Source organism: Heterocephalus glaber, unplaced genomic scaffold, assembly GCF_053883595.1.
Source record: "Heterocephalus glaber isolate CG9 unplaced genomic scaffold, H.glaber_assembly_v1.0 deba00001733, whole genome shotgun sequence".
Lineage (NCBI taxonomy): Eukaryota > Metazoa > Chordata > Mammalia > Rodentia > Bathyergidae > Heterocephalus > Heterocephalus glaber.
This window is the reverse complement of record NW_028258444.1, coordinates 9,815,058-9,836,106: the sequence shown is the minus strand read 5'-3', so window position 1 is coordinate 9,836,106 and position 21,049 is coordinate 9,815,058. Positions and strand designations below refer to the sequence as shown.

Sequence of the window (21,049 nt, the reverse complement as noted above, 5' to 3'; positions counted from 1 at the left end):
TAGGAAAAAAAGTGTTTAAAAGGTTTCTTCGGGTGGCAATGATGAAATCTCTCCCAATCACCTGGTTTGAACTGGGTGGCAACACTCTATGATATATGAAACAGGTTTTAATTTACTCATATATTACTCACAAGACAGTAAGAACTTACTCATCATTTGTTACTCACAAAAAGGTAGATACTTTATCTTCATTCTATATAACAAATAGAATAACTTATATAAATGATTAAGGTATATAAATAGTAAAACTATACACAAATTCATAACAATATTATAGGCATCTTGTCCTGATAAAACATATGTAGTACCTAAAATCTAAAAACATATTTGAATGGAGGATTGGAGATGCTTTAGTGAGATAGCCAAAACTGCAGAAAAAGAAAACATTGGGAGGAATGTGGGAATTGAATTTAAATATCTGACTGGAGACAACAATCAGGCAGCTGGATAAATCAGCTGTCATTTCCAACACTGCTACACCATGCACTTAAAGCCTTGAGATTGCATGAGATTATTTAAGAAGTAAGAAGAAAGCTGTTATAGAAGTAATGAATTCTGGGAGCTTTTAATGTTTAAAGGTTGAAGGATGATGAAAAACCAGCATAGGAGACTGACAAGAACATCTTGCAAGGGAGGAGGGAAATAAGAAAGATGATGTTTGGAAATCCCAGGAGGACGAGGGCAAATGAATTAATCTGCCAAGAGGTTGAGGAGGGAGAGGACTTTCCTGGACTAGAAAACATGGCAGCCATTAGTGACCTGGAGAAGAACTATTCGGTATGATGTTGGGGTAAAAATTTGATAAGAGCAAATTCAAAATGAAATTTGAGAAGAATTAGAGGTGGTGAGGATGGACAAATGTATTAGGTAGAGCAAGAGCTCCTCCTCTTCCCCTTTCCCTCTTCAGCATTGTTTTGTCTTGTTTTGCTTTGCTTTGTTTTTTCCTCCTTACAGATGGGTAAAATTGCAGAGTGCTTGCATGGTGATGAGAAATACTAAACAGACAAAACAAAGTGATGATGTGGAAGGAAAGGAAAGGCTGGCTAAAGCAGTGTTCTTGGATTAAGGAGAGGCACTGAGATCTAACTGGGCCAACAGACAAGAACACAGTCTGTACAGCCAGAGTGAAGGAGGCAGGTGGGGGCTCATATGTACATTGCTGTTTCTGGCTCCTCCCATTTTCTCAGAAAAACAGGAGGCAGGGTCACTTATTAGTGAGAACAGATGGGAAAAGGGGGCTGGAAATTTAAGGAAGAAGATGGTATAAAATCATTGTCTAGGTGAGAGGAAGAGAACATACTGTGGGAAAACTGTTTGAAATGATGAGCAGCACTATAGGCCCTCTTTAGGTGAGTGGCCCTGAATTCAAGGTGAACCCAGACTTCAGTGGTGAGTTGGATTTAACCCAAGGTTTAGCCAGTGAGTATGATGTCACACAACCAAAAGGGAGTGGCTGTGGGATTTGGGTTGGCATCAAGAGAAGGGAAAGATGAAGCTAGGAGACACAGAAAAAGATGGTAAGACCAAAGGCAGTGGTGTCTTGAAGATTCTCAGCACCAGAAGAGAGAAGAAAGCTAGGAAGAGATGGTCAGAGATCAGGATGTCTGAGATGACAAAGACAGTAATGATAATGTCTAGGGAGGAACCATAGGAAGAATAATATAAATAAAAACACGTATTTCAAGAGACAGAGAATAGAGAAAGTAAAGATCACCTAAAAGTATATTGAAATCATCAAAACGTTGGAAAAAGGTAATGTGGAGAGAGTGATGGGAAACGGGCAATAAAAATCTCAAGGAATAAGTAGGCATGACCCAGGAGGTTGGTGGAAAACCTCAACAAGAAGAAGAAATGGAAGGGAGCTCATCCGTTGAGATTTCAAGCAAGGTTTGGGGGTCAAGAGAGAAGGAAAGTGCTGAGGAAGTGACGAGAAGCAAGGGGGCACCCACCCTTCTGCCAGACCCGGTGCTCCAGGGGTGTGAGAGACAGCTATCCCTGCCTGCCCTCCCCTCCCCTTCCCTCCTCTTCTCCCCTCCTTTCCCTAACTTCTTCCTTCCTTCCTTCCTTCCTTCCTTTCCCTCCCTCCCTCCCTCCCTCTTTTTTTTTCAGGTACCCAGATTGAACTCAGTGGGGCTTTACACTGAGCTACATCTCAAGTCCTTTCTAAACTTTTAACTTTTGAGACAAGGTCTTGCTAAGTTTGGGCTCACACTTGCAATCCTCTTGCCTCAGCTTCCCAGAGTGCCGAGTGCTGGGGTAACAGAATTATGTCACCAAGGGAATGCTGGGGTAAAAGGCAGGCACCACCATATGTGGCTTAGTAGCTACCACTTTTGAATAGACTATAGGAGGGCCAGTATCATCAGGGAGAACATAATTTCAGATAAAGTAAAAGGAAACTTCAGTGAAGAGATAGAAGTTATAGAAGATCTTGCTGAAGACTGACAGTAAACTCCAGAGAGCAGAGTGGGAAGGTTTAAAGAGCGAAGTATGGACAGAAATGAACTAAACAGTTGGCTTTGGAGTTATATTAATCTAAGAGTCTTGGGCTTCATTAGGTGACCAGTTGTCGTAAACTAGACTCAAATTCACGTCTAGGCCTGCCAGCTCGCAAAGCCATGAGCGTTGGGGATGAGCCTGGAATGGTTGATCCTGGTAGGAAGATGGAGAGTTCTGTTGTGGGTGGACACATATGTGGGGGGAGCTGCTTCATCGGTTTGGACCTGACCATGTGCACAGCATAAAGGGGAATGTGATGAGGTCCAGATAAACAAATGCTTTTAGATACGGAGTTGGAGGCTTGCCTGAGACTCAAGGAGGAGCCTGAGAACATGAGGGGCGATAAAGGACAAAAGAAAGCAATGGGATCTGTGGTCTGGGTGGGAACAGGAGAAGAATTGTTAGAATTGAGAGGAAACTGGAGGGAAAAAGCTTAGAGGGGAGAACTGGCTTTTATTCAATAAAAAGCTTAAATTAAGATTATTTTAAAATTTGCTATTAATAGTACTATCAAGATGTGCATGAGTTATGAAGCTTTCTTGTGTGTCATGGACACCGTTAGTCACACATGACTGAAAAGTCTGGGAAAACTGGACACAATGCTTTCACATGCATAAAACACAATATGGAGTAAAGGGCCGGGGATTTAGCTCAGTGGTTTTGCCACCTGCTGCGTAAGCACAAGGACCCGAATTTGATCCCCGGTACCAAAAAAACACACAATATGGAGTAAAAATAAATTATACTAAATTATAATTATGCAATTATACTGAAATGAATTTATAAAAGTATTATATATTACACTTACTGACACATGAAAATGGTATACTAATTAACACATTAAATAAGATCTAGGAGTAAGTCTAATATTTTTGAAGTAATAGTTCAAGAGTTGAAATATAAAATGAGAATATGTGTGATTAGCAACTAAAGTATGTTGCCCAAATTTGTGTTTGAAGGATGTTACATTTCAGCTAGAAATGAGAAAACACTGTAGTTTAATTTTGTTTTCTCTGTCAAGTTTCAGGGCCTCTTCAAATTCTAATTCCCATTAGACTATGGCCCCTGTGGAGATTCTGATCACAAGTGGGTGGCTGAAGGAGTAGAAAGGACAAGATCATCTGGAAAAGGGAGGTGAACGAGTTGGGAGGCCAGGACACCGGAAGGGTCATCTACACAGATACTAATATCCTGAGAATCTACAACCTTCAGACATCTCCTCTGCGGTCTGGTTCCCACAAAGCTACTCCTCTGTAATCTACCACACACCCAACTCTCACGGCCACATAATGATTTGCTTTTGAACTCGTTAAGAAAAAGAGAGGAGCATTATGTATGCAAGACGTGGTATAGAAAATGACAGTAGACAACTGGCTGGAGAGAGAAGTTCATAGTTTTGAAATATGATCAAAACTCTTAATTTTCTTTTGGTCTGGCTCTATCAAAACTCCCTCTGGAATGTCACTTGCTTCACTGAAGTACTCTGACAACTAATGTTCCTTCTTAAATCACCAAAGCTGGTCCCTAATGTGGTATAGAATGGGCCATTTAAATTGGTTGGTGTATCGCTTTTCAGATTAAGTGTTTTATATTCCCTCTTACTATAGCATTAAAGGTTTCTAGTTACATTTGTGAAAATTTTCCAAGGTTTTATGTTTAACAATGACAATCTCACTTTCCTTTATAAATGTTTTTCAAATTTATGTGACAATAAATTACCATCAAATTTCAGGAGAGAAAATTTAAAACCAAACTCCATTTCTCAGCACAATCGTCTTCATATTGTCTGGGTATGTTTACAAATTTCAACACTGTCTATCAGGTTGCAGAAAAATGAATTTTGAAGTAGTATTTTGGCGGTTGATGAATACATTGTTAATGACAATTTGGATAATTTGATTGTTTTAATTCATTTATTTATTAATCTTATTTCAGGAAAGAATGTAAAGTAACAGACTATGATTTGAAAGAGATACATCTGTCTTATGTTTCCAATCCATTTGAGTGTCCAGAAGAGATATATTAAAGTAACTTTTCACGCCATTAACATACCAACACACTGAAGAAAGTAAAATTGAACTTACTAGTAGTTGTACAGTTGCACATATAGGATATATAACTGTGTAAAGTATGCATTTTCTCATGACTAATTTATTGATGCAAAGTATTATGACCCGTCATAAAATTGGCTGAAACTTTATGACTAATTTCCTCAAAGTTTGGTATGGAAATGAGGTGAGAAAACCAGCTATTTAGTAAAACTGGAATTTTGCTGATACCAATATTTAGACAAGTGAACCACACCTTTGGATCAAAGTATCTCCCTAGCACCACGGGTTCCTTTTCTAAAACTTCTTTGATGCAATTACCTTCTTCAAAAACGGTAAATTCCTTTAACTTCCAACCTTCTTTTCCAATGCACTGACTATATATTCACATTGCTAGGTTACAATTTTAGTTCCTGGAGCAATATTCTTTCAAGATTATAGCCTCTAAGTCATAACTTTCTAAGATTAGTATATAACAGCAAATGCAGCTTTTGAAGGGAAAGTTTCACCTCAAAGATTTCAGTAATGTAAAATATCTAATCTAAAATATGATAGTAATGACTAAGAGATTCCTTAAATATTCCTCTCCACTTGCCAATTTAAAAGCTCTTTAACAGTGACTAAACCAAATATATATTTTCTTAAAAGATATACTTGTATTTACTGTCTTTGTTTGGGTCAGAATTTTCTCAACTTAATTTGTCGACATAATCTTTTGTAATTTGCTCAACATCCTAAATCCTTGTTTCAGTCTCTGGATCTGTATTGATGAGCATTCCTTTTTGCTTGAATTAAAAATAATCCTGCCTTTTGAAGCTAAATTTCCAGCCCTTTTCTGCAATTTTGAGAAGCTGCTCTTGACCTAATTTTCTCTTCTTCCTAATTTTGAATATTAAGCAGAAATGTCTTTCTCTCTGTTCTTTGCTAATCCAATCTTCATATTTTGTTAGTCTATTTACTCAAGAAAGTCCTGCTCAGAGCAGCAGTAAATTTTGATCACTTTGAGCAATCCTACAAATGCTATTTTATTAGATTAGGGCTAGACTTGTGATGTGGTTCTCCAAGCAATGGGAGAGATTTTCTCAGGGACTTCTGGGAGAGGTCCTTCATTTTAAGACAGAGCTGCCAAACAGAGAGACCTCATCTTTCTTAGACATGACCATAGAGCCTATGTATAGTGGGAAATTCCCTTATCGCTCCATCCTCATCCCACACAACTCTGCAACCTCCAGGCCCACTAGTCGCACTGGCCTCCTTTCAGTTTCTTGAACATCAAAAGCCCTTTCCTACCACTCCTTCCTCCTGAGACATCCATTCCGAACTAGTCATGTGGCTGGTTCCTTTCCTTCATTTATTTATTTATTTTGGTTTTTTGAGACAGGGTCTCACTATGTAGTTCAGGCTGACCTTGAACTCACTATGTAGCCCAGACTGGCCTCGAACTCACAGTAATCCTTCTGCCTCCATGCTGGGATTACAGGTGTACACTACAATACCAGGCTAGTTCCTTTCCTTTAGCCTTCGGTCTAAACATCATCTTGCTAGAAAGAGGCACGGTCTCACCACTGTGCCCAAATCAACCACCTATTTTTCCTTTTTTTATTAAATACAATTATTTAATTATTTATTTGTTAATTCATTATTCCTTGATACTCACTACAATGCAAGCTACAGCAGGGGTTGCCAACTATTATAGCCAGTATTGCAGCAAAATGCCTGACATATGCACGTGTTCATAAAGATTTATTGAGTGAGCTAATTTACTAAAGAAAGAAGTTTTTGCAAAAATCTCATATTTGAAGAAGATATTATCAGAGGAAAAAATTACTATTTACACATTATAATAGTACAATACAGCACCTGAAACTAAGGTCATAATTCATAAACCAAAATTATTTTATTAGTGAGTCTTGGAGGACTCTTTTTTATTTTACTTTCTATTCTTATGATGTATTCCAATTGAGAAACTTTTCAGTCAAATTATTTCTAGGTACATGAGCAAAATAACACATTGAGCCTGTTGTTTGGATTTGTGAGGAACTAAAAGAAACCTGGGGGAAGACTCAGGAAAAGTCGGGTTAGTTTGGATACACAGGTGTTTGGTGTCTGTGGCCTGGCAGCGGTAACGGGCGCTTCTAGAACTGGTGCTCAAGGTTTCTGCAGGAAGGGCAAGATTCTGGGAGCTCCTTTGGCTGCAGTTGTCCATCAGCTACTAGAGCAAACCTGGGTTATCCAGAGTTACACTTACAACCATCAGAGCTGTGAATCACCTTGTGAAGTCTAATTTAGGAAGTTACAAAATGTTACTTGAAGTAATTTCTCCTCCATTTCCATGTTTGTTACAAGACTAGGTAGTCTGTACAGTTGTACAGTTGGGAGAGGCTTTGAAATGTTTAGCTATGACTCAGTGCTTATAAAGAGGATACATATAATTTATAATAATTAATATAATTAATATAATTATTTATAATAATAATATAATAATTTAAATGTAAGCTATTTGTCAACTTAGAAATTTATAGGCTGGATTTATTGATTTGAACTCTCAAGTGGATTCTGAATGAAATATAGTCAAAGCAAAAAATATTTGGTTATTTCAAAATAGCATTCCCTGAGTAGTATCAGAATGTGCTTTAATAACAAACAAATCTTTATTAAATTATGATGATAGACTTGTAAGAATGGCATTCAACTGTAACACTGTCAAATAATATATAATTGCAAATAGTCAGATAGGTAATATTCTCATAGCAATCTACTTTTTCCCAATGATAAAGGACATTTATAAAGTTAGTGATTTGGGGAATCACTGAATTATACAACATCCTGTCATTAAGGAAGACAGGATAAAGTCAATGTAAAATCACCATGTCTATCTCTTTCCATATACGGCTTATCAAATGGTAGAAGCTTAAAACAACTTTGTTGCTTGAAAATGCCTATAGAAGAGTTATTTGCAGAAGTGGTGATTTTGATATGGCATTTTAATTTAATAATGCATGAATTAAGTCTAAACATCCCACCTATCTTCTGTCCCTTTCATACTGCATTAAATAGCACTGGAGAAGGGAACATGGGAGTAAAGGAATTAAACACTAAACGTTCTACCTAGAATACGAATCCTCACCCTCTTCTCTGCTGATGGACAGAAGAGGACAAAATCAAATACAAAATGTGGGGCCAGGGATTTAGCTCAGTGGCACTGTGCCATCCTGGTAAGAGCAAAGTCCTGAGTTTGACCCCCAGTACCAAAAAACAAGAGTTTTTCATCCCAGTGTTTAAGTCAGTGGCTTTGGTTATATAGAGTTATGAAAAATACTTAAATGCTTAGATTGCATCATCTGTGGTAACATCAAGATAAATTACACATCTACTAGAAAACATAAAGTTGATGAAATGAACACATAGTAACTAAGCTGATTGGAAAAGGTGCCTTTTTTTCTTACCATCTTTCCTAAACTTATTTTGGTATAAGAGTCATATTTTAATCATTCTATAGTAACAACCTTTTTTCTTTTTGCTTAAATTCTGTTATTGGTGCATTTTAGGTATAGAGTACATTTACATTTATCATTGGGTGTTTGCACCTATACATGATGCATCTTGGTTCTTATTTTTTCCCCATTACCTGTGCGCCCTTCACCCCCTCCACCCTTCCCTATTTACATAGACTTCATTTCCATTTTTTTCTTTTCTCATAATTTTTCCCTTCCCTTCTTTCCTTTCCCCTTCCCCTCCCACTTCCTCTACTCCTTTCGACCTTTTCTTCCTATTTCAAATTATCAACTATTTGTTTTAATAGTTTTAATCCTTATTTACACCAGAGAAACTATTCAGTATTTACACGTGTGTCCTATTTATTTCACTTAAGAGGATGGCCTCAATATGCATCCATTTAGCTATAAATGTCTCTAGTTTCTCATTCTTTATGGCTGAGTAGTACTCTATTTTAATTTTTTAAAAAAACCTCATCTTCTTTATCCAGTTTCCAGTTGATGGGCACTTGAGCTGTTTCCAAGCTTTAGCTATTACAAACTGTGCTGCTATAAAGATGGGTGCACATATATCACTGTGGTATGATTCTTTTAATTCTTTGGGGAAGATCCCCAGTAGAGGAATAGCTGGGTCAAATAGAACCTCTAGTCCTAGTTCTTTGAGGTATCTTCATACTGATTTCCGCAGTGGTTGCACCAGTCTACACTCCCACCAACCATAGAGAAGGGTTTCTTTCTCCCCACAACCCCGCCAGCATTTGTTATTGGTTGGTTTCTTGATAGCAGCCATTCTTTCTGGGGTGAGGTTGAATCTCAGTGTTGTTTTCATCTGCATCTCTTGAATGACCAGTGATGTTGAACATTTTTTCATATGTTTATTTGCTGCTTTTACTTCTTTGTCTGAGAAATGTCTGTTCATTTCAGATGCCTATTTTTGAATTGGGTCTTTGAATTGGGGGGGGGTCTGATTTTTTTCAGTTCTTTATATATTCTAGATAGTAGGCCTTCGTCTAAGGTACAGCGGCTAAAATTTTTTTCCCATGTTGTAGGTTGTCTCTTAGCTCTGTTGGTGGTTTCTCTTGCAGTGCAGAAGCTTTTTAATAAGATGAGATCCCAGTTGTTGATTCTTTGTGCTAGTTCCCATGCTACTGAGGTTTTGTTTATAAAGTCTTTTCCTATGCCAGTATCTTCAAGAGTTCTACCTAACTTATCTTCCAGCAAGTTTAGTGTTTCTGTTTTAATATATAGTAACAACCTTATAATTTGTCTCCTTGTATTTAATGCTCCTGATACATTTGTTTTCTGCAATCAGCAATACAAATTTTCACAAGAGAAAATCTGATTCTGTTACTTTCATCGTTGAGGTTTCAAATGAACACTTCTTGCCCTTCGGAAGAAGTTCAGACTCTAAAGTGTCCTGGAAAGACCTCCTTGGTTTGGTTAAGTTATCTAAAGTCTACTTAAAAACAAAAATAAAGGTTTAAAATGTGGATGTTCATACATAAGTAAATGTATGCTTCTCTGTGTATGTTTATTTGTGACCAAGGATCCTTGCTATCTGATAGTCTAAAAATGTGTAGTAAATATAAAATAAGTCAATTTAGTTTATTGAAATTCATATTCAAAACATTATACCTATTTGAACATTTTCTTAATTTACAATGATTTATAACAATAAAAGGTGTTTAAAAGACAATCTGTAATTTATTAGTGATAGTATTTTTATGATAAATCACTTCTGATGTTAATTTGCCATCATGTCTATTGTAAATATTCAGTGAGGAGTAATTTATTAAGACCTCAGATAGTGTTCAGACCAGAGAGAAGTGGAATTTGAGATACTAAGATATGTGTAATAAATCAGATCTGTAGACAAAGCATATGCCTGACAGAAAAATGTATCAATTTTTTTGGAGCTCTAAATTATAATCATAAATTGCTCTCATGTCCTTGTTACTAAATTTTCTTCTACGCAAAAATCGTAAGTTAATCCAACAGTCAAAACCATCAAATAGCCTCTTGGGTGCTAGAAATTCAAAGACAGAACAAGGAAGATTGCTCGCACCAATGGACTTTAGACTCAAGAAAGGAAAGACAGACAATAAGGATAAATTAATACATAAAATAGTTTAAATAATCATAGATATTATGAAGAAAGGAAGACAGTATTGTGATATATGACAGAATTACTCAGAGTGGGAAGCTACCTAAAACTGGTGGCCACAGAATGTTTCTCTTAAGAGATAACATCTGAACAAATACAAACTGATAAGAATAATCCGCTATGCCAAGATTCAGAGAGTTTCGGACAGAAGGAAGAATGAGTTCAGATGCCTCAAGGTAGGAATAATATCACTGTGGTTAAGAAGATAATGAAAGTTAATGGAAAAGTAAAAAATCTCTTAATGGAAATGAGAGAGTATAGCAGAGTATAGACAACACTTTGGAAAAACTTAAGGATTTTGATGTTATTTTATGGGACCTTTTTCTGAGAGGAGCTTTTCTTGATTTGATTATATTTAAAGAGCCCTCTTAGACAATGTATATAAACTAGACTGCAGGAGACCAAGATAGAAAGCAGAGCAAATGATTAGAATTGCCATAGGGCCTGAGAGGGGTGTGGAAATGCATAAACTTTAGCACAATTTAAATATGAGAACTCTGCCTGCTATACTGTTGGCATTTAATACATATTTGTAAAATACATTAACTAGCAACATAATGCTTATAAAGACTAGCAATGTATTAAATTCCTGGCTACATATTTTAGATATGAAACTGAAACAAAGGAAAATACTAGAAGTCTTTAAATTTGCAAGAAGTGCTAAAATGTCCATTTCTATTTACATGTTTTTCTCCTTATAAACAATATGAACAATTTTCAAGTAAATCCAAATTTAGAAATCTAGAACATTACTAATCCCCAAACATCTGACACTCATAATGTCAATTCTACAGTTTCTTTGTACAGTTATAATTGGACAGGGATAAATAGCTGAAGTTTTGCAATTGATAAGAAATACCCTTTTGTTGGAAAAATATGGAAAATAATGTGAATATGTGTGATGTTTGTAAAAAAGCATATAATATATCACATATAAATAAACCCAGGGCTTTCACATTGAGCTACACCTCCAGCCTTTTATTTTTATTTTTGAAACAAGACTGCCTTAAGTCACTAAGTTTGCACAGGTTTGACTTGAACGTGTGATCCACCTGCCTCAGTCCTCCAGAGTGCTGCGATTATAGCCATGAGACACCATTTCTGGTTAATGTCTTATATTTAAAATGTACTTTCTATTTTTAAATATTTAATTAACAAATACAGACTGAATACATTTAGTGTAAACAAAATGATGTACGTATGTAATGATCATATGTATTACATATGTAATGATCACCACAGTCAAATTAATATAAACATCACTAGCCATTGTGTACATTAAAAACATGCAGAACTTATTCATCTCAAAACTGAAAGTTTGTGTTTGATGTCTAGATAATAACCAACAAGTATGTGATAAGTTGCTGATTGACTTTTATGACTCATAAGGGAAGAAATTTCAGGTTTTAGTCATCCTTAATATTTCAAATCTACTTAGGGAAATGCTGACAATAGTGTGAATATCCATCCTACACTTACTGTTGGGAAGCCATATGGCATAGAAACTTACAGGTATTTAACTGAAGCAGGTCTTAAGGCCTGACTTACCTGAAATTTTGACTTGAGACACCACTCCATCACCCCCATCACTGTGCGCTCGGACCTCCACCACATACTGTCCATCCCTGGGGATTGGGACCTCTATGGAGTGTTTGTGAGTTGAATACAGCTTGCCCTCATGCTGGCCATCAGGTCTATAGAGTACCTGAGAAAGTCCAAAAATATTAATACTTAATAAAATCATAAAAACGAGCTCATACCCAAGTGCAAATATCAAAACAAAGCCTCCTTTGTTCATAAAAATAACACATTTAAAATTAGTGGGAAAATTCATGTTATTTTCAATTCACAGAAACCAGGGAGAGTTACCTAAGAGGATGTACCATAAGTAGGTGAATGTTATTTTTTGAGATGACCAAAATTAAATAAATAAAAGATATGTATGTTTTAAGAAAAAAATATAAAATGAAATCGAATATATTAAAGCAGTCTAAAATACTTCTCTCTCAGTTTTAAGTTTTTTTCACTGTATTCCTAAAATTAATATCCCATACAAAATGTCATAGCATGAGACATAGAATATATGGAAACAATCCTTTTCTCTTCTTGTTTTCAGTGTGCTAAGCAACATTATCACAAGCATTCCCAGACAAAAATGGATTCATTCTGTCTACACTTTTAAAGCTTTCATTTTCCTAATGTTCTATTCATTAAAGCAATTATCCTATTTCTCTCATTAAAAGAATACAACATTTTTCTAAAATCCACTAGCAATGTTTTCTCATGAGACTGTGTCATCTGATTCTGCTACCCAGGTAGAAGTAGAAAGCTGGACAAATTTTGCTGAAAGAGCAGAAACTTCAATGAAGTTTGTGTGAAGAACGACTTAGTAATCTTTTACTTACCTTATATCCTGTGACTGATGATTCATTTGATAGTGCAACAACATGATCCCAGCTGATTATGTAACGGGAACCAGACCGCACTGAGCTGATAATCCTTGGGGGCTGGCTAGGAGCTACGGGAAGTAGCAATACAAACAATGGTCACCACATCCAAAATTAGTTCTCCAAACTTCATTACATCAGGAGTTATAACACTGATGATGATGATAACAACAACACCTAATTTTGAGAAGTCTTTACTATATGCCAGGTACTAAGCTCAGCACTTTACATCTATGAGTTCATTTAGTATGCTTAGTGGTTTTGTGAGATAGGGAATATAGTTATCTTTTGTTTTCTTCCATCACACTCCTCTTAGGTTTCTCCATCAATCTTTTGAAAGTCTTTAGGGTACTTTATTGGGTACGCTATAGACTGCTATTTTCCCCAATCACCTCCATTTGCCAAATCTAATGTCATTTTTTCATTCTTTCCAAATGTAAGATCTCCAGAATATTCACAGAGTTGATCTTCTTTCTTTCTTGAAGCTGTTCTTCTCTTAAATTCATGATACCTGGATTTTCCTTCAACTTCATTGGTAGTTCCTTCTCACTAATCTTCCTGAACTGGCTCCATATCTTTAGCTAACCTTTCAAATGTTGTAATGGCTTAGAACTTTATTCTGAGTATGCTTCTCTCTTCTATCTGCGAAGCTTCTTTAAGCACTTGAAACTGCCTCACACCTTAATATAAAATTCTACCTCTAGTGCAAATCTCTCTCTTGATCTAAATATGTGCTCAACTTCCTATCTTTACTTAAATGTTTGAAAAACTTCTCCAATGTAATATAATCAAGATAAAACATTTTCTACATACCCCCAAATCAGCCTCTTGTGAGTCTTTCTCACTTTTTACAAATGGCATAACCAAACCCCCAAAGTGTCAAGCAAAATTCTGACAATCTTCCATTCCACTCATTGGCAGCACCAAACTGGCAGTAACTTTTCAACTCTACCTGCAGGATATTTTCTATTTCACTGTCTTCATTATCAGTTCATGCTCACTGCTATCAATTCTCTTTCTCAGATACTGAAATGGCCTCCTAATTGGCTCTTCCTTTTTCACTCTTAACTCATCACTGCCCATTTCCAACCAGAAGCCAGAATATTTAAAAAAAATAAATTAAATAACCCTCTCTGCCTTAAAATTATCTAGTTCTTTCTTATCACATATAGAAAGAATTCAAAATTCTTACTCTGGTTTCCAAGGCCCTCCATATTTTGGCTCTAGTACATTTTCCTATTCACCTTAGAACCCATGCCCTGGCTCCATCGGTTTTTCATAGCTAATATATTTCCAGTTCTCTCCACCTTGTTGCTTTGTACTCCTTAATTTCTCTGTTTGAAGCAATTTTCTCCCAGCTCATTTCATAACTGGAGAATCACTTATCACTTACCACTCAAATACTTGATTCCAGGGCATCTTCTCAAAAATCTTCCAGCCACCAATCAGAATTTGGCTTCAAATTCAGTTTTGCTTCAGATTTGGCTTCCCTGTCAATTGTATCTGTTTTTTTTTTTGGTACTGGGGATCAAACTCCAGACCTTGAGCTTGTGAGGCAGGTGGCGCCACTGAGCTAAATCCCCGGCCCTTGTATCTGTTTATTTTATTGTCCTATGGATATAACTACACTTACTTATTTATTAGCATTTCTGCTGGACTCTTTCCAAGTCTGGCTTAGTCTCTTATATGTGTCCTTACCATCCAGAACTGTACAGGACATACAGCATATTTTTGATGAATGTATAAATGAAAAGAATAGCAAAGGAATAAATGCATCTCTTACAAATGAGGAGACTGAGTTTTAAAGAGGTAAGGTAATTTGTCTGTTTCATATTTTTAGTAAGTGGTAGACTAGATCTCAATCCCATGTCTGTCACTAAAGTCTGGTTCTTACTGCTGTGCTCTATCATCTCATTAGCTGTCAATGTCATAGGTTTGCAAACTTAATGGCAGTCATGTCTAAAGATTCCTGCTAAAGTCCATAGAGTCCTATGATCAAATTCTCCTTTTTATGTATTCATTTTGAGATCAAGAAGAGAGATATCAAAGAGAAGCTCAAGAGATTAGAATGACCAGCAAATCTGAGCAGAATGCTACATTTAAATTATATTTACATTTTGCAGTGATGAAGGTTTATAAATCAAGCATGGGAAAATGAATAGAATTTTAATTTTCTTGTGTTGTCTATGGATTCTTATGGAAAATAAATTAATAAACATAAAATGAACACATTATTTGATGATACAAAATTTGAAGGGGAGTCTTTTAAAGGGAAGTTCTCTAATTTGATGGCTATAATGGAACATGAAATGTGTACAGACATTCTGCATATTTGTGCATTATCTACAATAACAATGTTTTAAAAAAAATCTTAGATGAGGGCTGGGGATTTAGCTTAGTGGTTCTGCCACCTGCCTCAAAAGCGCAAGGACCCAAGTTCAATCCCTGGTACCAAAAAAAGTCTCAGAAAAAAATCTTAGATGACTGTAAAAGATACCATTAAAACTACATGTTCAGACAACTCGATAGGAAAGTTCCCTCAGATGTAGCTGCATCGTGATTGAATCAAATGACAGTTTTTGACAAGTCTAAAAGCAAAATGTGATACTCACGTGCTTTCCTAGTGAAGGTCTCGATCACCTCACTTGGAGGTCCACACCCTGCACTGTTGCAGGCCCCCACTTCCACAAAATACTGGGTGTCAGGCAGAAGGTTTTCCAGTCTGGCCGAGTACTCCTGGCTGGTGACTTGAACTCTGTGTGCAGCTGCTTCCTTGTCATGGGCAGCCCAGTACCTAATCTGCAAGCACCAAAGATGAATAAACTTTTGCCATGATTCGGACTCTTTAGCTGAGAAATTCTTTTCCATCACTCTGTTACACTGGTGTTGCCTAAGCATTATATTCTCAAATGTTACAAAAAGGTATGTAACTGTCTATCAGTCTTACAATATGGCAAGGCACACAAGTCATATCTAATTAAAAACATCAGAAGCAAGCCCAGAAGAGACTTCCAGATTGGTGCACCACAGCTCCCAAGCAGGAAGAGGCTTCCGGGTAGGTGTGCCGCGGCTCTCAGCCTAGAGGAGGCTTTCAGGTAGGCAGGCCATGGCTCCCAGCCCAGAGGAGACATCCAGATAGGCCTGCCATGGCTCCCAGGCAGGAGGAGGCATCCAGGTAGGCATGCCTCGGCTTCCAGCACAGAGGAGGTGAGGTGTGCGGGCTCAAGGAAGACACACACACACACACAAACACACACACACACTCCATGTCAAAATGAGAACACAGGTAAACAAGCCACAGAACCAGACTTCTAGATCACCTATTGCAACCCCAAAGGGAAATGAGATGGAACACTCTGATACTCAACCACCTGGACTCCCTGAATTAGCAACGAAAGAGGATCTAGATAAAAAGGAAATCAGAAATAATTTCTCACGTAACAGCAAAGATTGTGCCCATAGTGCAAGACATGATTAATAAATCTAGAGAGGATACAGATAAAAAAATAGAGGAGCTGAGGAACATGATGGAATGCCAACATAGGAAACAAGGGGAATCCATAAAACAGATGAAACATTTCCAGGAGATTAAAAACTCCATTGAAAGTCTATGCAGTAGAATAAGCCAAGGTGAAGACAGAATTTCAGATACAGAAGATAAGATTGCAATTAGTGACCAGGAAAAGAAAAATTGCTTTAAAATTTTAAGGGACCATGAGAAATCAATCCAGCAGATGCTAGATGATGCAAAGAAAAATAACATAAGACTGATTGGAGTCAATGAAGAAACTGAAGAGAGTGCAGATGACATAAAAAACTGTTTACAGAAGTGATGGCAGAAAACTTCCCAAGCAGGGAAAAAGAATTTGACATACTGATGAGTGAGGCATATAGGACTTCAGCTAGCCTTGGCCAAAAAAAATCTACACATAGGCATAAAATTGTTAAGATTCCAGAAATCCAACAGAAGAACAAAATTCTACAAGTAGTTAGAGAAAAGAAACAAATTACATACAAAGGAAAGCCCATCAGAATCACAGCAGACTTCTCAATGCAAACCCTCAAGGCAAGAACAACTTGGAGTGATGTGCTTCAAGCCCTAAAAGAAAACAACCTCCAACCCAGATTGATGTACCCTGCAAAACTATCTTTCAAAATTGATGGAGAAATAAGATACTTTCATGCCAAAGAGCACCTTAGGAACTTCATGAATACCAAACCAGCACTGGAAAATATTTTAGACAAAATCCTAGGAAAAGACAATGAGGATCACAACCCCAGGAAGCTCAGCAGAATGAATCCACCAGGCATGACAAGAAATTAAAAGCAAACAGGGAGGATCAAAAAAAAGAAAAAGTCATGACAATGATAATTCAATATGTATCAGTTATGACCATCAATGTTAATGGTATCAACTCAACAATCAAAAGAAATAGACTGGCACAATGGGTCAAGAAGCAAAATCCAACAATATGCTGCATACAAGAAACACACTTATTTCAAAAAGAAACTCATAGACTGAAAGTTAAAGGGTGGAAAACAATACTCCATGCAACAGGAACCAAAAAAAAGCAGGAGTAGCTATCCTCTTTGCAGACCAAGTGGATTTCAAACCCACACTGATTAAGAAAGACAAAGAAGGACACTATATCCTTGTAAAGGGAACAATCCAAGAGGAAGAGATGACAATAATAAATATCTATGCACCAAACACTAGTGAACCCAACTATATAAAACAAATACTAATGGACGTGAAAAACCACATAAGCACTAATAACATAGTAGTGGGGGACCTCAATATCCCACTGTCACAAATAGATAGATCACCTAGACAAAAAACAACCAATGAAATACTAGAACTCAATCAAACTCTTGAACATATGAACTTAACATATGTTTACACAGTGTTTCACCTCACAAAATCAGAATACACATTCTTTTCAGCTGCACACAGGTCATTCTCCAAAATAGACCACATACTCGCTCATAGAACACATTTAGGCAAGTGCAAAGGAATTGAAGTTATCCCCTGTATATTATCAGACTATAGTGTGATGAAATTGGAGATTAACAGCAAAAGAACCTGCAAAAACTTCATAAACACATGAAAATTGAACAACACACTTCCGAATAACCAATGGGTCACAGAGGAAATTAAAGAAGAAATCAGACAGTTCCTTCAAATAAATGACAATGACAATACAACATATCAGAATCTATGGGACACAATGAAAGCAGTCTTATGAGAGAAATTCATAGCAGTGAATAATCATATTAGGAAAACACAGCAAGCCCAATTAAACAACCTGATTCTGAACCTCCAGCTTCTAGAATGAGAAGAGCAGAACAAACTCAAAGTTCATGCAAGGGAGGAAATTATAAAGATCATGGCAGAAATCAATGCAATGGAGACTAAGAAAACAATACAAAAAAATCAATGAAGCCAAGAGTTGGTTATTCGAAAGAATAAACAAAATTGACACACCCTTAGTCAACCTTATCAGAAAAAAGGAAAGAAAAGGCCCAAATCCATGCAATTAGGAATGAAAAGGGTGAAATTACAACAGACCCAGCAAAAATCCAGAGGATTCTCAATACTTACTTTGAGAACCTATACACTAATAAGATGGAAAACACAGAAGAAATGGACAGATTCCTAGACACGTATGAATTACCAAGTTGAATGATGAAGAGCTAAAAATTCTAAACAACCCAGTATCAATCAAAGAAATTGAAAACATAATTAAAATCTTACCAACCAAGAAAAGCTCTGGTACTGATGGCTTCACCACTGAATTCTACAAGACATTTAGAGAGGAACTACTGCTACTATTGTTTAAACTCTTCAATGAAATTGAAAGGGAAGCAATACTCCTGAAATCATTCCTGGAAGCAAACATCACCTTGATCCACAAAGCAGAGAAAGACCCAACTGAAAAAGAGAACTATAGGCCAATCTCACTAATGAACATAGATGCAAAAATCCTTATTAAGATACTGGCAAACAGAATGCAGAAGATCATCAAGAAGATCATACACCCTGATCAAGTGGGATTCATCCCAGAGATGCAGGGATGCTTCAATATATGAAAATCAATTAATGTAATACACTATATCAATAGAGCCAAGGACAAAAACTATATGATCAGCTCATTAGATGCAGAAAAAGCATTTGACAAAATCCAATATGCATTTTTTATAAAAACCCTACAAAAAATTGAAATAGATGGTCTCTACCTCAAACTGATAAAAGCCATGTATGAAAAACCAGCAACCAATGTCATACTAAATGGTCAAAAACTGAAATCCTTCACACTAAAATCAGGAACAAGATAAGGATGTCCACTATCACCATTCCTGTTCAATATAGTTTTGGAAACATTACCCACAGCAATTAGACAAGAGAAAGAAATAAAAGGAATAAAGATAGGAAATGAAAAAGTCAAACTGTCATTATTTGCAGATGACATGATACTCTACAAAGAAGACCCCAAGAACTCCACCAAAAGACTTCTAGATTTAATAACCAAATTCAGTAAAGTAGCTGGATATAAGGTCAACACACAAAAATCAATAGCTTTCCTCTACATGAACAATAGACTCTCTGAGAAGGAAATAGGGCAAAGAATTCCTTTCACAATAGCATCCAAAAAACTGAAATACCTAGGAATCAACCTATCAAAAGAAATCAAACACTTCTTCTCTGAAAACTATAGCACTTTGAAAAAAGATATTGAAGGGGATATCAGAAAATGGAAAAACATCCCTTGCTCCTGGGTAGGAAGGATTAACATAGTGAAAATGGCTATACTTCCAAAATTGCTATATAGATTCAAAGCAATTCCAATTGAAATCCCAGCAGCATACTTCATAGACCTTGAGAAAACAATCCAAAAATTCATTTGGAACAAGAAGAGACCCAGAATAGCAAAAGCAATTCTAGGTAACAGAGACATGGCAGGGGGTATTACAACCTCCAATTTGAAACTATACTACAAAGCTATGGTGATAAAAACAGCATGGTACTGTCAAAGAAACAGACCTGAAGACCAGTGGGACAGATTAGAAGATGCAGAAACAACGCCAGACACACTCAGCCACCTCATCTTTGATAAAGGAGCCAAACACCCTCACTGGAGGAAAGATAGCCTCTTTAATAAATGGTGCTGGAAAAATTGGGCTTCAACTTGCCAAAGACTAAAACTAGACCTGTATCTCTCACCATGCACTAAACTAAAATCAAAATGGATTAAAGATCTAAATATAAAAGCAGAAATGGTGAACCGGCTGTAACAGTGGTTAGGTAGAACCCTTGAAGACATCGGTGTAGGAAAAGATTTTATGAACAAAACCTCAGTTGCCTGTGAACTAGCACAAACAATCAACAAGTGGGATGTCTTCTTATTAAAAAGCTTCTGCACAGCAAGAGAAACCACCAGCAGTGTGAAGAGACAACCCACAATGTGGGAAAAAATCTTCACCTGCTCTTCCTCAGACAAAGGTCTACTATCTCAAATCTATAAAGAACTTAAAAAGATCAGACCTCCCAAATTTAAAGACCCAATCCAAAAATGAGCATCGGAAATGAACAAATATTTCCCACACAAAGAAGTAGACCTGGCAAATAACATATGAAAAAATGTTCAACATCACTGGTCATTCATTCAAGAGATGCAAATGAAAACAACACTGAGATTCCACCTCACTCCAGAAAGAATGGCTGCTATCATGAAATCCACCAATAACAAATGCTGGCGGGGCTGTGGGTAAGAGGAACCCTGCTCCACTGCTGGTGGGAGTGTAGACTGGTGCAAGCACTGTGGAAATCAGTATGGAGATTCCTCAAAGAACTAGGACTGGAAGTCCCATTTGACCCCACTATTCCACTGCTGGGGATCTTCTGCAAAGAATTAAAAGAATCATACTACAGTGATACTTGTGTGCCCATGTTCATAGCAGCACAGTTTGTAATAGTTAAAACTTGGAAACAGCCCAAATGTCCATCAACTGGAGACTGGATCAAGAAAATGTGATTTTTTTAAATAAAATGGAGTACTGTACTACTCAGCCATAAAAAATGAGAAATTAGAGACATTTATAGCTAAATGGATGCACATTGAGGCCATACTCTTAAGTGAAATAAACAGGACACACATGTGTAAATACCTAATAGTTTCTCTAGTGTGAGAAACTAAAAGTATCAATAAGGACTAAAAGGTATAATAACATGAAATATGAAGAAAAGGGGCAAAGGGGAGGGGAAGTGGGAGGGGTAGGGGAAAGGAAAGAAGGGAATGGAATTAATATAAGAAAATGAAAAAATGCAAACAAAGTCTTTGTAAATAGGGAGCGATGGAGGGGTTGAAGGGAGGGCAGGGGAAGGGGGGAAAACTAAGA

General features: G+C 36.8%; 1 protein-coding gene across 9 annotated transcripts in view; it reads right to left on the bottom strand.

Moving 5' to 3' along the window:
- Positions 1-21,049, bottom strand: part of Cntn1 (contactin 1) — a 446,523-nt gene that overhangs the window by 14,442 nt on the left and 411,032 nt on the right. For all 9 annotated transcript variants that reach the window (XM_004874004.4, XM_087199964.1, XM_087199970.1 and 6 more), the window contains 3 exons: positions 15,265-15,451; positions 12,611-12,723; positions 11,754-11,910 (listed from right to left, as the gene is read on the bottom strand). In XM_004874004.4, coding sequence (XP_004874061.1) covers positions 11,754-11,910; positions 12,611-12,723; positions 15,265-15,451 — 457 coding nt within the window. The remainder of the gene's footprint in view (positions 1-11,753; positions 11,911-12,610; positions 12,724-15,264; positions 15,452-21,049) is intronic.